At 29.0% G+C, this 13365-nt stretch overlaps 1 protein-coding gene across 1 annotated transcript; it reads right to left on the bottom strand.

The window, feature by feature from the left end:
• Nucleotides 1-2581: 2581 nt before the first annotated feature.
• Nucleotides 2582-12423, bottom strand: LOC132904907 (protein yellow-like). Its single transcript, XM_060955731.1, has 6 exons — nt 12130-12423; nt 8154-8283; nt 5456-5618; nt 4471-4830; nt 3410-3598; nt 2582-2774 (listed from the first exon to the last, which is right to left on the bottom strand). Exons 1-6 carry the CDS (start codon nt 12389-12391, stop codon nt 2589-2591), a joined length of 1290 nt encoding a protein of 429 aa, XP_060811714.1. The 5' UTR covers nt 12392-12423; the 3' UTR covers nt 2582-2588.
• Nucleotides 12424-13365: the final 942 nt, after the last annotated feature.

The following is a 13365-nucleotide window of genomic DNA, read 5'->3' as shown; positions in this document are numbered from 1 at the left end:
GCTTTTTACTGCGAGACATAGGGTAGACGCGTGGCTATATTTTATGAGCGGGGGCGTGAAACGGATAATTTCCAGAGGAGGGAGAAAGCGATATCCGATCGTATATCAGAGCGCAGAATAGTCGGTCGCCTTCAAATTATCGGAAACAAGGGCGAAACTAATGGGCTAACTCGAGCCATCTGGCTCCGTAGGGCTGGCCGATTTCACGCCAATTCTCGATCACTGTTTTCACGCCTCAGAAACCAAAAGAATTAGCACTGTGTTAAACGAACCTTTGTTAACTCATCACATCGATTGTTTGTCCAAATTTTTCTCTTTACCGTATTTGCTTCGATTTACTCAGTGTTTGTATGCTAATCCCTTAATAGTAAATGGCACTTGATTGAATAATACTAAAATTGCTACAGGAAAGAATATGAATTTCTATGTATACAGGACCTGGTCGAATAATACGAAGAAGGCACGACGTGTTGAGAAAAATCTAAGAAAAAAATATACGATAACATTTTTTCGTTCAAAGATTAGTTTTCGATAAAATCGATTTCTTTTTTACCATTTTAAAAATTTGTATTCGATAATACAAAAACTAATTACTGATTTGGAAACTCGAAATATCCTCAAAAGCGTCATTATATATTTCCGTTACAACAAGAGTATCACTTCTACCAGGTCTGTAATTACCATAATAGAAACATAATAGAAAAATTGATAAAATATCTTTGTTGAAAGTTCAAAATTGTTTCGTTCCTTTTTGGATAGTAGTAACTCGTAAATACTGCATAGTTATTCTTTACAGATACCATAAACGTATGTATGTACGTATACATATAGATGCATGATGAATCATGTCTAAGCCATAATTGCATTCGCACGTAGTACATTTTGAAACTTCTTGAAAACTAAGCCTCGCTCGAAAAAATTTTATTTTATATTTCTCTTTAATTCTTTTTTTGGAAAGAATTACCTAATTTTCTTCTACACATGTTATTTGTTCGTACTTTTAAATATTACAAGAGATTGTTACTCCATTTGATCAGCATTTGATACATAATATTAAAACTTGAACGTGTTTTTAATAATAGCATGAAAATTAGCTAACATCCACCGAATTGGGTACAATGACTCAGCTATGTTGGAGAGTATTTGGATGAAAGCATCAAGATTAAACATTTATGTAAAGAATAAATTCTTTCATTATTCAAGAACACAAAGTATAGCTTGAAACATGATAAATTAATTTTTTGCGATTTCAGAAGAATTAAACGTTTTATACCAAGTACCATAACTCATATTCAATGGGTAGCTGGCAAAGACTGTTTATATTTTACGTGTGCTTTTATATTTTCGTAACGAATAACATACCTACATTAACATATTTCTCTTACATATAAAATACAATAACTTGTATTCTTCAACTTCTCAAAAAGCGAAACTGTTTCTAATCTTTCTGATGATACCTACATATATCCAAAGTTCAATTTCTAAGAACTATCAGCTATGTTTATATTCTTAAATTTCACAAGAAACGAAACTGGTTTTAATCTTACCGACGTAGATGTATACCTGAAGTTTGATTTCTAAGAACTAGTGAATGGCTACCGTCTCACAGATTTGATTCCCGCAAATAATGATCAATGAAACAGAAAGATACTCGACACAGAAGAACACTATTGTATTTTCATTTCGTAATAAATGAAACTTCTATAAAATGGGTGAATATGTCTCCTCTCAAAAGTAACTAAGAGATCGTTTAATCCTACTGCTGTAATTGCGACCGCTGTTTTTTTCTTTAGATTGGAAACTGCGTGACACAGCTGCGAAAGCAACAGCTGGGTTTCTTCCTGAAACTTTTTTGCTCGGTCTGAGAAACTCCTGACTTATTAGAGAAGCGTAATTATTGCAGTTGCAACAGATAAAATTGAGTGTCCATCAAGTAAGAAAAGTCGGTCATGGTATGTAAACTGTCAAATAAAACTGATTTGTGGAAAATGACAATTACAATTCCAGTTACGATTATAGATGTCTCCGCTACTACTAACTTTAAAGTATAATATTAGTATTTAAACGATGCAATATCTGATAATACCATTCAATGGTGGTAATAACAACATATATTGAAAAAAAAAATTCGATGCAAATAATATGTGTATAAATGCAAAATGCTATAAGCAATGTAATCTTTTGTTAATCCAAAATTGTATATTGTTATCAGAATTTCGAAGTACAATTTATTGAAAAAAAGGTCTTTTCAATTTTTAATTTTATAATCAACACATAATGAAACATAATCGTGAATATATACTGGAATAAAAATCAGATCTTTAATGTTGAATAAGAAAAAATATAAAGATTGTTATTGATATTATAAATTTTATGTTGTGGACTTTTTAAGTTTTAGGTGGAAGATGTAAAGGATGATAAGGAAGATAAGGATGATAATAATATTTGTTTAATACGTTACTTTATTTCTTTATTATTTAATCTATAACAACTCGTTTTTTAAGAAGGTGAATTAAAATTAATATAATTAGTTTCTTTTACAAGCAATTTGTAGTTGTATTACTTTTTTAATAACTTTTAAAAGGGATTTATGATTCCCACCAAAGAGAATTGCTAACGTATCCCCAAGGAGATACATTTTCACAAACTGTACCCGCGATCGCATCTCGAACTGGTATTGTTAATATTCTAAAGTTCACATCGGTGTAGTTCAAAGTTGACAGTAAGAATACTGGCATTCTATCTGATATGATCCATAACAAACCACGATTTACCTAGAAATGAAAAAGTTGTATTTGTCATTTTTCAATGTTTTACGTGTAGTACAAAAGATATTAATACAGCGATGATTGTAAAAGATTGTAAAAGATATTTTATGATTAGTACTTATAATTCCAAATATATCTAAATACTTAAAAGCAAAAGTATTATTGGAATAATGCCACGAAATAGATTCTAAATATTACTTTAATTTGAAATTTTACTTAAATCAATTTCTAAATATTAATTTTTAAATTTTATTTTAGATTCGATATCCACATTTGTTTTCATTAAACGGAACGAATCAATACTTAATGTGTTTTGAAATTTTGAATGGATAAGAAATAAATATAAATCTTTTTGAATATATTACATAAAGCATTGAAATCAAAATAGTACATCTCTGATGAACTACTCGACGCTTACCTTCCTTGTGTAAGAAAGAAAAGTGTTACTCACTTACTTATTACTCAGATAACTTTTGAAATTTTAGTTGCAATATTACAATTATATTAATTTATTATATAGAGAATAATAAATCCAGAAGAAATTATCATTTTGGACAGAAAATGAAATGACATAAAAAGGAGTAAAAGTAAATTAAGGTTAGGGATTGAATGTCTTTTTTAAATAAAATATCAAATTATACCTTAACGTCTGCTGGGAATATCATAGCTTCGTCGTGTCTAGCAACGACCGCATGGTTTTCAGGTGCATATGGTAACACAGAATTCCAACAGCCTACTGCATTTTGATCGATTAAGTTGAAAAATTGAAGTCCATTTTCATCCATAACAGAAGAAGTGCAATGGCCAAGTGGTCCTCTTTCAGGAAGAACCTATCAATATTAATAATTTATAGCAATAACTTCATTTTTTATAAAATATAGTTTGTGTTATTAGCTTCTTAATCTTGTAAGATCAAATATTTCGTCATGTCAAGTAAACGACTCTATTGGGTATGACGGCATAATTCGTCATGACATAATATCGTATGGAAATAACTACTCATTCCAAATGTAATCATTTCGACATCAGCAAGAAAATATTGTCCGGTTAATAGATTAAGAATGTAATATTTGGGTCATAAAATGATGATGAAATTGCAAAATCATAAATAATTGCAATGCTTAAAACGAAACCATATATATATATGCACTTCCGCATATATTTCTGCATATGCTTCTGTTTCGTTTTGTTTGATTCTATAATTTTGTTGCAATCTGTACTTGTATTGTAAATTCATTACTAGATTCCAGACATTTATTCAAATTCGTATTTTTACGGTCATAACTACATAACAGATATTTTATTTGGGACATTTTATACGTGTACTGTATTATATACACTACAGATGCATAAATATTTGCAATATATTCATGATTAATATAAAAAATATCTTTGAAAGTACCTTCCTAATCAACCAATGAATACATAATTTAATAATTACATAGTCGAAGAAATATATAGATAATGTAAGGTATAATAAAAACGGAATATATAATATAAAATTGTGACAATTTAATAAGTTCTCTTTTTGTAAACTAATCTTCTACTACGACAAATTTATTTTCAAAACATTACTAAACGTAAGGATAAATAACTTGTCAATGTCTTTATCATATATTACAATTAAATACTAAAGGTAGTGTAATTATAATATTAATAGTAATAATAATAGTAATTTGTTATTTCTATTACGCAGACCTACCTGGAATTCATGGTAACTATCTTGAGACAAGTTTTCATCCCTTAAAATTCGTGTAGAAACTGCAAATTCTCTTCTACTACTTAGAGGATGGAAGAATAATGTCCTATATCCATTAGTAGCGATAGGAGATAAACTCATACCGAAGACTCCTTCCTCACCCCATTGGAAATTTATACCACCGATATTGTAGTCCCCGGCTAGAGGATCTGGCATGAAATAGCTATGTGTAAGTCGCCAAGATTTATTTTGTTCCCAAGAATATACGATCAGCCCATATCCAAGTTCATCAGACATATAGGCGAAAGCGTCCTCGCAACCGCCTTTTCCCAAATCGACTGCAATATTGGCGATGAAAGTGTTCTATATGAAGAAATTTAATTCGTTTATATAACCTGTTACGTTGTAGAATAAAACAGTTGCAAATACCATCTGATATTCTGAAACAACCATTTTCTCAGCAGCGAACATTTATGCATATATACAATTTGTAGTTTCAAGAAATAATAACTCTTAGGTATTTCGAATGTAAAAGCAGGCAATTATTTTAAATTTTCAGAAAATGGTATACGCTTGGAATATACGCATATATATATAAAAAATATGTATATTTGTGTATATATAATCCATACTTGAATGGATTAATAACATATGAGTTACGTAAAATAGCTTTGATACAATGTGATATAGTATTACCTCTAATGACGAAAAAGAGCATTTGAACTTAAATTGATTTTTTTTTACTGTTTATCGTATCAGTTCAATCAATTAGGTTACAGTGTTTATGTAATGTATAGTTTGTATAATGTATAAATGTTTAATTATGCAATGTTCAAAATATTACGACTTAATTGTTATAGTTTATTTAAAATGTTCTACAACCAAGTCTGTTTGTAGACTACTATAATTTTACGTTAATATAAGTATGTATGTACACTTTTGTTTCATGTCAATATTATATAATTTTATATTATACAGCTGTACGTACCATATTAATATCTTCAGCTCTCAATCTATATTGCCTCAAAATTTTATCCGTTGTTAAATCAAAGACATTCAGAGTGTAGGGACATGCCTGTATCGTGGTGTTTCCAATACCTATCGTACCAGTATCCAACACCCAGAGTCTGTCACAGACATCTGCGTGTATTCTGGAATAGAAATAATAATACTAAATTTCTTATTGTTTTGATGAAATATACTTGGATGCTTCCTATATGAAATTTAAATTCTGTCGCATTTTATATTAATAGATCGATTATTATCAACAATTTTTATAAATTTGTGGATACAATATTTAAAATTGTAACTGCTTGTAACTTTACGTTATTTTCCATATCTTTTTTGACAATAGGTTTTCATCCAATTTTTCGAAAGTTGTATACATATTTCCATACTTTCATATTTTCCATTTTAGTAGAACATATATATATATATATATATATGTATATATATATATATATATATAGTATAGTAGTTTCCATCATATTTTTGCAACAATTAATGTATCAATATTTTCATAATAGAGCTATACTAAAACAAACGAATGAAGTAAAAGTCGTGCCCAGTTCAGCGTAATAACACAATAAATGAATTTTAATTTTTAGTTCTTACAATTCACTAAACTGAAACAACGAATTAATTGGCTTCTATAAACTATAATATAGTCATCTAGATATAACTATTTATATAACTATCTTAGCTATGCGATGATTATTATGAAACTTCAATAAAAAATATTTACTTATTCAAAGAATCGTAATCGCCATGCTTCTGGTTTTTCGGGAGACAATCAAGCATTTCAGCCCTGAAGAAGTGAGCTATAATATTCATGATACGTGGGCGTAAAAGCGCAGCTCAACATACGTTTATTTTTTAAAAAACCAAAGACATAACATCCAATCATAGTGAAAACTTATTTAAATCTAAGATCGTAATATTCCACAATTTAATAGTTAGAAAATAAAAAGAACCTTTGTAAGTAATAACATTATTGGAAAAATTTTGCAAGTTATATGTTGATATTGATAGGGCTACTTTATAACTTCTTAGTATAACAATAAAACAGAATTTTATTTTAAAGCATATTATTGTATACTGTATTATATAATTTATTATATAGTATTTATAATTATTTATTCTGTATATATGTATGTCATGAGACAGATAATCATGATATGAACACTTATAGAACTTGTATTTTGGAAAATTGTAAACATTGTTTCTGTAATAGAATTGTGCAATTTACAACTTGTAACTTACGTATTTACTAATATGATAAATTAATAATTATGTGTAGGATAGCCCAGGAAATCTTTGTTACTTTTTCCGTGTGTTAAACAAGGAAAAGCGAGAGAATGTTCCCACACATTTGAGATTTCGTTAATAACAGATAAATGTATTGTTCAGTCGGTATATTTTCTATAGAGTATATCTGATATATGAAATAAAATCTAATCTATTCTATACGATTTTATCGTCTATTTTTCCCTTCTTTCAGAATGATCACAATTCATTCCACGTTTTTCCGTTTTAAACAAAATGAAGATTGCAATTTACATTCAACTAGAAGTTACAAAACGAATATAATTAATCATGTTAACGTTTACAAAATAACTGTTTTTCTTGGGAGATCTGTTTCGCAATGAGAAGCGATGAGAAATAGGAAATAATAGAAAATGTCATGTTTCACTTTTAACTAACTAATTGGATAGGTGCTATTTTCACTTTTATGCTACAATTCAGTCGTGTGATGTTATGTCTTGAGTAATATTACCGCAACTATAATAGTGCTACACGCTTGCGTGTATAGATGTAAAAATGCAGGGTGTCCCTTGTTTAAATATCAAAACTTCGACAACGTGTAGGGAACAGTTTTCGCTTGTTTAATTATTTATTTACAATTATTTATTCTGAGTGACTGAATCGTAGTCGTACGCGCGTCACTGCCGTGCGCTAAATGTGACCAAGACTGTATCTAATTGCAATTAGATTTGTCAATGTCAGATGTAATGCTTGTATTGCTACATTTAGAAATGTATTTCTGTAAAATAGATGATAACACGAATAAATAAGTGAAAATAGATAAGTGAAAAAACGAAAGCTTTTTTATTTCCTTTCTCGCGATTTTTTCTAAAATGGAGCAAAAATGAACAAATGTCTATAGAATTTTTTTCTTAGTTCATCGATTCTCCACATACTTCTAAAGTTTTGATATTTAAATTTGGGATACTATGTATATTATAGCTGTGTTAGAGAATCGATGTCGACCTTGAAGCATTGAAAAGACATGAAAATGGTAAAAGGGAAAACATAAATCTTGAAAAAAGGGAAAAATAATTTATTACTTAGTATACGTATGTGTATATGCATACCATAATTAATATACTTATATATAGTTCCGTGGTTACATTAGATGTAAAAATAAAGTGAAATATAAATTTCATAGATCCATTTAATGGATTGAATTGTATAACTACGTGGAAGAATCATAATGTTAAAAAAGATAGTCAAATAAGAAAAATGACTTAATGAAATTTTTCAAATTTTAGAAGAGTATATTATTTATTTAAAATATAAATTTTAGAAATTTAAATTCAGATATTTAGTTAGAATTAGTTGCATTAGATTACTTTTGAAAAATATAAAAAATAAGAAATTTTGTAGACATACAAAACATTACGTACCTATAAGCAGTAGTAATTGCACTACCACAAGCTCCAGCTTTGTTTTGTGCCCAATTCGGATAAGGGGTAAGTTTCGGTGAGCCACCTCGATTTGTATCGAGCGATATGTAATTTAATGTCGCCGGTATTCCTATAATTAACGAAAAGTGAATTATTTTTTTATAGAATTGCGCAAACTCTAGCGTATTAGATTCAATAGATATTTTACTCTTTGGTTTTGAATATTTATTTATATTATCTGATTAAGAATACGTTAGAAATATTGAAAATGTGATTTAATATTCATGGTATTTAATTGACTTTAAAAGTAAAATATTTTTCTAAGCTTTAATAATTAATGATTCTTGATTATATATGTTATTCCATTTTGTGTATAAAAATGTTTCATGTCTTCAAACATAATTATATTTATATATGTATGTATATAAACTAATAAAAAGTAAAAATATTACGCAAAATACTGCTTAAAAATGCTGCAAAATGTATAATAAATCTTAGCGCAATTGCAAATATCATAGTAATAGTTTATGTTGTGTTGCAGTAATTTAATCTTCTAAAAATAAGTAATAGAAAATATGGTTCGTTATCACATCACCCTAAAGTCTTAATGCGTAGTTTGACTTTTATTATTTCATAATACATATACAAAAAATGTTCGTTTAATAGAATTGATATATTGTGCAAATAATTAACATACTTATCATCATAAATGTAATACAAATAAATTCTTAATAACAATTTGTTTCACAATTACGTAAATGAGTAAATCGTGCTTTGAAATTGTCACTTTATTTAAATCCTGCAATTTGCTACATTTATATTTACATTAAGAATATATAGTATATAGAAAATATATATGACAGCATAATTTTCAAATCTATGAACAATTGATAAACTTATAGTATTATTGGATCATTAAGTATTATATTAATTTATAAAAATGAAATAAAAAGTTAAAATACAATTTCTTTCTCATAGAATATAACAGAAAAATTTAATTAATAAGTAATAGAGATTTCAAAGTCTATTTGTTTAATTATTTATAAATAATTTTCATAGTCGTATAAATTAATGTTTTATTATTACTTTCTTCATTAAATTGAGCATCACTGTTACTTGATTAAATATGCATATTATTATAAGAATGTGCGACACGCTCTTATGATTGATATAGTCGCGTGACTGACAGAAAGCCATTAAATTATTGACACGTGGAATTCCTGACCTTTCAATCTTATCGCGCTATATCCAGTTCATCTAGCATTATCTTAAAAATTTCGTAAATTGCATAGTCGAACTGGCATGACACGAAGGTATATAATACGGTGGAAAGTGTGCCCACGGTAATGAGCAGAACTTTTTTGATATGTCACGAGGTTTGCGTGACGAGGTTGTCACACGATCATTACACTCCAATATTGCGTTCGATACTCTAAAAAGACATGTAGACCTTGTCGCTGAACATTTTGAAAGACGTTTGAAATTTTTGAGATTGGTATCTTATTTAGTTAGCCCATTGTAACACTGTTAGATTTTATATTAAAGAAAAATTTTTGTATATACAACGTGTCATAATAATAACTTGAATTTTTGAGTAAATAAGTTCCATGGCAAAATATTATTCACTGAATCTATTATTATCAAATTATCAAAATATTCTAAAAAACTTACATGTAGGGAGTCAGTTTATATAATTTCAATTTATATTGTAATAAGACGTGTATATTATTATATATAGTATATTATGATAAATTATAATGTAGAATTAAGTTATATAGTATTTAATTATTTTAGTTGCCCTTATTAACGATTTGTATCTTTTGCAAGCAATTTATTCTTTATTTTTTTATTTTTATTTATATATCTAATTTTTTATTATTATCTATGATAGTGTGAAATTAGTTACATTAACTATATGAGAGTTCTATATTGCTCGTGAAAGACCATGCAATTTACAACTTTCCGAGATTAATTGAATGGCACATTCCCTTTCCTTTCCTTTCTCTCTTAGTATTTCATATCCTCTGTCGGACGGTCCAAGTAAAGCTGACATTAGAAGAAAGAACGATCCAAACAAAGCAGTCGCCGTATAAAAAAGTTGGCCTTAAAACAATACCAACTACGGTGGGCTTTGACGCATTTACAGTAGTTTCAGGAGACTGGTGAGATGGCAAGAATAGAAAGGAAATATAAACGAGAAATGGCAAAAGCGAAAGAAGAGGAAAAGGAAAACGATAGGTACGCTAAAGATCAATGAGACGAAAAATAAACAATAAATGTTTGTTGTGTAAGAAAAAACGAGCACGTTGAAGGAGCTGAAGTCAATCAAGTATCTGAAATGGTTCAAAATAATAGTATAGAAAGGAAAGGAAAGTAGAAAAGGAACAACAAATAAATTACATTGATTGGATAATTATATAATATCGCGTAACACCATGAAACACATTACGTGATATTAAACGTTCCTTAACATATTACAAATTTCATGTGGAGGAACGTATAAATGTTATATGAAGATTATAGAAAAAAATATGATGTTACATTTTCGAGTTTTTACATGCTTATCCTAAATTAGATACAGGAGTTCAATACACTATCAACAAATCTCACATGACCAAAACTGCATAACTTTAATTGATCTTAGGATTAATTAAGATTTATTGATTTAGGATCAAAATTAAGATCCTGATTTTTTTGTTAATCTTTGTAAATTTACCTATATGTATATACATATATATCATATTAAAGGATACCTTTTTACTAGAAGTGATATCACTAATAAGTGACATGAAATTCAGAAAATCGACAAAAAGTTGTCATATATTTTATATAATTTATCATATTTTAGCGGCATAAATAAACGGATATATATTTTTTAAATTAAATGTATGTTTTAGATCTTCAATAACTTATAATATTAAATAAATTTATAATTTTTAATGCAGCGGTTACGAATGAGGACACAAAATAAAATAGCACGAGTTAGAAGAGATGAAATACAAGTTCGCAACCATAACAAGAAGCAAAAACAATAGGCAAAAAACAAGAAAAGCCGAAGATTTGAGTATCGAAAAGTAGAGAGGTTAAAGATCGCATTATGAAAGATTGTACACGATGTGTGAGTATTGTCGACTTTTTTGTTTTATACACAATGACCTGGCGCGCGCCAACGTGTATAACAAACGTAAACCATCAAGAGCAAGAAAAAAGTGGGAAATAAAAGAGCACAGGAGAGAATAAGCCCATTCACCCCTGGTTCCCTCCTGGGCAATAGTGTTGGGTGGAGGATTTGGGTTGAAGTGGAGGCGGAGGCCAACGGAGACATAGAAATGCCCCATTGAAATTGCTCGCATAGTTTTCGGCACTTTTTGTCGCGAGCCGGAAGTCGGCCAGACGAGGTTTTACAGGCGCGCACTGCCTGCAGTGATCTTCTGTACATTGTGTTTACTGTAACTTCCGGTCTCTGACACGAGACATTCATCTAAATGTTCATATTGTTCCTGTTTGCCGAGCAACTCTTTTTTTGATTAATTTTCAAATACGTATTGGTAGAAGCATTTCACTTTCCATAAGAAAATGAATGTTTGAATTTTATTAATGTAACAATAGTAGTTGCGAATTATGATCAGTTATTCCGCGACAAAAAATCTCGAACTACTTTAAAGAAAAAAAGGACGCTTCTCATGGTTACCATGTACCTAGTATTCGTGATATTTAAGTAAATTATTACAAGATGTAAAATAAAACACTAAAGTTTTATACTCCTTTATCAATTTCCCTAATATACCAAAATAGGAATGAGCTAATATATCGGATCCTAAAATGCAAATAGAGTGATATTCATGTTGATGTTCTTGTTTATTGAAAGAAAAAAGAGAAAAAAAAAAAAGAAAAAAACGGTGACCTCCTATTCTAGTCCCACTGATCTAGTAGAAATTGGTATTATAAAATACTACAATATATACGTTCAACTTACCATTGCGCCATCTCGGTACGGTGACGAACAGCTTGTTTCTCCAAATTTCTATACCAACAGGCAACGCGTTTTCTGGAATGAATTCTCCTTTCATCATTGCCATTTTTCTGCTGGCTTCATCTGGATAGGCGAAGTCCACCGTTCTCCAGAAAAATCTTTCTAACACAGGTGCTTTCCCGAACTGTGTACCCCATCTTTGAAGTCCATCGACACTCTTGGTTCCCAGGTATAGTAAACTCACGAAAAGCAATTCGCGAAACATTCCTACGATAGCTTATGCCGACAATCTCGCAGTTTATAATTGATCCTTTAAAATAGTAAAAAATGTCGAGTAGTTTTCAGTACTTACTCTATCATATTCAAATTTACTTTCCTTAAATGAATTATACTTAAGTACATAGAATTTTTTTCTATTCACTAGATTCCAATTAAAATATATGTATTAAAAAAAAGAATGATTGAAAAAGATTCTGTAATTGATGGAAAGACTTAAACGTTGTAAATTGTTGGCAATATTTTTCCTGTGTTGTTTACAAGATAATTCCGGACAGTTATTTTGTAAATCTTCCACATATTTTATGATGCGATTGAAAGGAAGATAAATAACCGCACATAAGTCAGTTGGAAGTATATGTTTCAAACTAATATATCATACTACTACTCATTATTTTTTCTCTACCTGTACTCAACTTTGATTCTTATCGGTAATATTATTGTACTAACTGGAACTTTCACTTCGATTTGATACGACGATAAATGAGTCAAATGATTGACATAAAAGAAAATGGAACAAATATGAGTGACATGCGAAAAATGACTCCGAAAAGTTGTTTGCTTTTGAACAAATATTAATGCTAATTTCTCAAGAAGGCAAATTTCGTAGTGTTTTAATAACTTAAATTATTTTCACGTCAGCAAGTAGTAAAAGTATGAATTACTTTCAGTTACACTGACATCATATGTATACGAAAATATATGTTAATTCTGCTTCAGTGTAGTAGAAATGCATCAAACTAATATTTAGAACTTATATTTTTCTAACATAAATCTCTGTAATGTATGCATAATAATATCTTACTACGCCGTATTTTGATATTTTTCATATCACTGTATTACTAAGTAATATAATAAAAAACAGGAATAACTGAAGGAAGCTAAGAAATTAGATGCGCGTAAACTAAAAACCCGGAAATCAACCCGTGTTTCTAAACACTTTATGCGTCTTAAAGTAGAGGA

This window comes from Bombus pascuorum, chromosome 3 (genome assembly GCF_905332965.1).
Source record: "Bombus pascuorum chromosome 3, iyBomPasc1.1, whole genome shotgun sequence".
NCBI lineage: Eukaryota > Metazoa > Arthropoda > Insecta > Hymenoptera > Apidae > Bombus > Bombus pascuorum.
This window is presented reverse-complemented; position numbering and strand designations above follow the sequence as displayed.